The sequence below is a fragment of the Phragmites australis genome, chromosome 19 (genome assembly GCF_958298935.1).
Source record: "Phragmites australis chromosome 19, lpPhrAust1.1, whole genome shotgun sequence".
Classification (NCBI taxonomy): Eukaryota; Viridiplantae; Streptophyta; class Magnoliopsida; order Poales; family Poaceae; genus Phragmites; species Phragmites australis.
The window spans coordinates 16,724,372-16,728,896 of NC_084939.1; the positions used below are offsets into that span (position 1 = coordinate 16,724,372).

At 40.2% G+C, this 4,525-nt stretch overlaps 1 protein-coding gene across 1 annotated transcript; it reads left to right on the plus strand.

The window, feature by feature from the left end:
• The first annotated feature begins 583 nt into the window (after positions 1 to 583).
• LOC133900896 (probable indole-3-pyruvate monooxygenase YUCCA10) lies at positions 584 to 2,409 on the plus strand. The gene is made up of 4 exons (XM_062342170.1): positions 584 to 1,195; positions 1,630 to 1,863; positions 2,001 to 2,123; positions 2,230 to 2,409. The coding sequence occupies exons 1-4, from the start codon at positions 584 to 586 to the stop codon at positions 2,407 to 2,409; spliced, it is 1,149 nt and encodes a 382-aa protein (XP_062198154.1).
• Positions 2,410 to 4,525: the final 2,116 nt, after the last annotated feature.

The window sequence follows — 4,525 nt, forward strand, 5'->3', positions numbered from 1 at the left end:
TTAATATAGACCGAGGTAGTTGGGTATGACTATAAATACTAAAGCCCATTTGAAGTAAGAGGCCAATGAATTCCAATTTTACCGTAAACTCATTTATTGTGTTGCAATCCCGATTCACATGATCACAACAGTTTGCAACATAAAAAATGGAATCTTTACAAAATTCTTGACAAATGGGTCCGTTCAAATGTTACAATTTTATTCAAATTTGGCAACTAATTTTGTGTCATATGACAAACGCATTTGTGCAAAGGGAATATACTATACAAGCTTATATTTACTTTAGGTAATTCCTTATCCTCACGTTGTGCATGCATTTGAACACACCCTCATCCCAAAAAATCTCCAAATATATAGGCAACCTGATAAGCATAAATCTGCAAACATTTAATAAGTAGCAAACAGATATCTCCAGATTATACCAAAGATGGTTGTCAGTGTGAATCCAACTCACAGGTACCCTTTTTATATGTCAAGCACCCTCCTATAGCGCCCTGTCAGGCAGCAAAACAAAATAGTCACCACACAGTCGCACAGATCTTCCTCATCTCAACAGATTACTACCTCTAGTGCTCACGTACAAATGGAAGCGCTCATCGTTCTGATCGTCGGCGCAGGCCCGGCAGGCTTGGCCACAGCGGCGTGCCTCAGCCAACACTCCATCCCCTATCTCGTTGTCGAGCGTGAGGATTGCAGTGCGTCGCTGTGGCGCAACCGCACCTACGATCGCCTCAAGCTTCACCTGGCCAAGGAGTTCTGCGAGTTCCCATTCATGCCATACCCGGACGACGCCCCGACCTACATTCCGAAGGAGGAGTTTGTCAGGCACTTGGACCGCTACGCCGAGCATTTTGACATTCAGCCCAGGTACTCCACTGTTGTTGAGTCAGCAGCATACGATGAGGGAAGCAGCCAATGGGTCATCGCCGCACGCGACACGTTTGCAGGCGCAGAAACCCTGTACGCGGTGAAGTTCCTGGTCGTGGCAACCGGTGAGAATGGAGCTGCGAGCGTTCCGGTGATCTCCGGGATGGAAAGCTTTGCAGGAGAGGCCATTCACTCGTCGAACTACAAGTCAGCAAGCAGGTATGCTGGGCAGAGGGTGCTCGTGGTTGGTTCTGGCAACTCCGGAATGGAGATTGCCTATGATCTTGCAAGCAATGGTGCTGATGCCTCCATAGTTGTCCGCAGTCCGGTATGTATTTGTATATTTATCCATGTAGATATAATACATCATACGCCTTTTATATTTTTTTGCGAGGAATACTCTTTTTTATCTGCATTATGGTCACTTGTCATTTAAGAATTATAATCTCTAAATCACATCGACTTAAGTGGTCCATTTTTATAGTTCCATAATACATTTGCCTGTATATTAGGATTTGTGTAGCTATACAAATAATCTATAGTAAGTCTAAATCAATGTTGACGAATTGGCTTGAACAAACTGGGATGGGTACCTGCATTTACGCAAATCCTAATATACATGGAAATATATATACCCTCTAGATTTGACTGTTCCAAGACACTAAAAGAAACGGGAAGTATTTTCCAATTATGCATTGTTTTTTAGTTTCAAGGAAAAAATTCGGATGTTTCACGATCCAATTGATTGTCTTGTGATTGTAGGTACACATAATGACAAAAGAACTGATACGTTTGGGAATGACCTTAGTCCAATATATGCCAGCTACCATTGTGGATACTCTTCTTGTGATGACAGCCAATTTCATATTTGGAGACCTATCAAAGCAAGGCATTGTGAGGCCTAAAATAGGCCCTATCCTCCTCAAGTACAAAACTGGTAAATCTGCTGTAGTTGATGTCGGGACAGCAGGATTAATCAAGAAAGGCATCATTAAAGTAAGCATACTATTCCCTAAAAAATAATCAATGTAAGCACATATATACAGGTTCATATAAAGAAAATAGCATAGCTCAAGTTATATGAACTTTTTTGAGCAACCAAAAGTTATGTAAAAATATTATATCTGCATTAGGTGTTTAGGGGAATATCCAAGATCATCGGAAACAAAGTCGAATTCGAAGATGGGAAGGAGAGACCCTTTGATGCCATTGTGTTTGCAACAGGCTACAAAAGCACTGCGAATAAATGGCTTAAGGTGCAAAAACTTAACGTTCTTTGGATTTCCCTCCTTTCAAGTCTCTAAATACAGCTGTTGCACCATGGCTTTCGTTGTTACAAGTACTCATTTGTATATGGCACAGGACAACAACTGCATGTTGAATAATGATGGTTTTCCAAAGAAAGATTATCCCAATCATTGGAAAGGTGAAAATGGGCTCTATTGTGCTGGTTTATCGAGGAGAGGATTGTCTGGTATTGCCATGGATGCTAAGAATATTGCCAACGACATCCGTTCTACTGCAGGCTCTGTAACTGGTTAAGTTTCGCTGTTGGTTGTAGGTATTAGACTAGGGCATGCAGTAGCAGTGTTGGATCCTTGTACTCTCTGCCTAGAACTGCATTGGCATGGAAGCATGCTACCTATTATTCATTTACCGTTGTTCCTTGATGCATTTTGGGAATAAAGAATAGCATATTAAAGTGGAGCCAGACGCTCGGGTTCTTAATTTTCTATGTTGTTTAATCGGCTGACATCGAGGCAAGTAGATGGGTTTATTCCTTTTTCTCCTTTTCAAGCATCGGCTGCAATGTGTGCATCGATGCCGCAACGTTGTCTCTCCTATTCAGGCATTGTTTTTTTGCCACGCCATGGCTGGTCTTTTTCGACATGGAAGAATCTTTATTCAATAAGTAATAATGTTCCTGTCTTTGTACGAAGTGGGTACACGTAGCAAAAAACTAAAACTCAGTATGCACAAAACAATACTGAATTTTAAAACAAGATCTTCAGCTCGTACCCTCCCTACACTCCAAGACTAAAACTCAGTGTGGCTGATCTAAGACTAACATCCTTTGGATATACATTTAAATTTAACTTGCTGCCAGTGCTATTGGCTCTTTGAAGCATGTGGTCGACTCAATATAGTATTATATTCGTCAGTTCCGAACTCTTCTTCAAACTCTCGCTACATCTGAAAGTGTTCCTAATTTTTCCATCCATGTTAACAGGAATACGCTGGGTAGCATTTCCTGAGGTACACTTGGTTGAACGTGGAGTGTCCTGGTGCTTGAAGGCAACGCCTACATTCCATATATGACCTCGACATCCAGAGAGGCCTAAGTTTCGAAAACCAAGGGACCCAATCATGTTCGTTTGGAAACAGTCCACGCATTGAGATCCATGGTTTGAAGTATAAGCGGACGATTAAGACATGTGATAATGTACCGACGATGAGTAATATAAAACAATCGTATACGACTACTACTGTAGAAACTTTTGACACTGCCGGCTCTAAACCTCACTCACTATCAATTTTGGAGCTGGTAGTGGGCAATAGGCAGTGATCATCTCTGACTATCAATGCTGACCCGGGGACCGGCAGTGAAAGGGTTATCACTACTGGCTAAAGGTTTCAGTCTGCAGTGGTTTCCGGTCCCCGATTCAATATGTTTGTGGTAGAAAAAAGTAAATTATATTTTTTTATGATCAGATGCACCCGATCGAATACTACTCACCCACCCTCGACTAGAAGCTTGAGTACCGATCACTGCTCACTCACTATTTTTTCACGCGAGTTTCAGGACTCAAACTCACGGCCTCGATTAGAAGTTCCACATGCGTGACATCTCTAACAATCTCACCTCTCATTCGTTCTTGAGTACAATAGCAAAATCAATCCTTTCGATATCTTCTCATCGAATGTTTGAATGGCTATTTACATATCTAAATGATCCTAAATGAGAAGGTTATAAACTACAAAGTTGTACATCTCATCGAGTTCTACAATGTTAATATAAAGTTTGTCTCCACCCGGCTTTGTAAAAAAGTTTCTGTCCAATTCATGTAGTGTTCAGTAAAAAAGCCACTATTTTTGCATACGAAGTTTGATCTTGACGTTTGACCTCTACTTTCAAAGCTAATGACGAGACCTATTAAAAAAATACAGGTGTTTAGACTTGTACCTTCCTTGACCCTAAAAAAGACTCGAAAGATCTTTGACAGGACCTCTGAAGTTTTTGGACGAAAATTGACCTTCTCCAATTGCCTAATAATTTTTGGAGTCATAGTGCTACTTCTAAAAGTTAGTGTTGTGCAGATGTTTTACTAATCCGAGTTACCGAACTCATGATAAAAGTATTTGAATTTGCAGTTTTTAACTTTGTGACCTTGTGTGTGGCTTTTTCAATATTTTCTACTAGTTTTACACTAGATCTGAGCTAAAAGTTTGTGGTCAAGTATATGGCTCCCTCTATATCAGTTTTAGATATTTATTTCTGCATCTATATGGTATTAAATAAAAAAAAATCAACTACAAAGTCGTAGAACACGTCGAGAGCTATAATTTTCATATAAAGTTTGTCTTCATCCGACTTCGTATGAAAAAGTTATAATTTCTTTAAGATTAGCTATAATCGACTACGACTGAAACTTTGTTA

Bases quoted from the DNA above. Each gene is read 5' to 3' on its own strand.
- LOC133900896 (XM_062342170.1), top strand. From the start codon at position 584: ATGGAAGCGCTCATCGTTCTGATCGTCGGCGCAGGCCCGGCAGGCTTG. The intron at 1,196-1,629 runs GTATGTATTTGT...TTGTGATTGTAG, and splicing joins CCATAGTTGTCCGCAGTCCG to GTACACATAATGACAAAAGA. The intron at 1,864-2,000 runs GTAAGCATACTA...TATCTGCATTAG, and splicing joins TCAAGAAAGGCATCATTAAA to GTGTTTAGGGGAATATCCAA.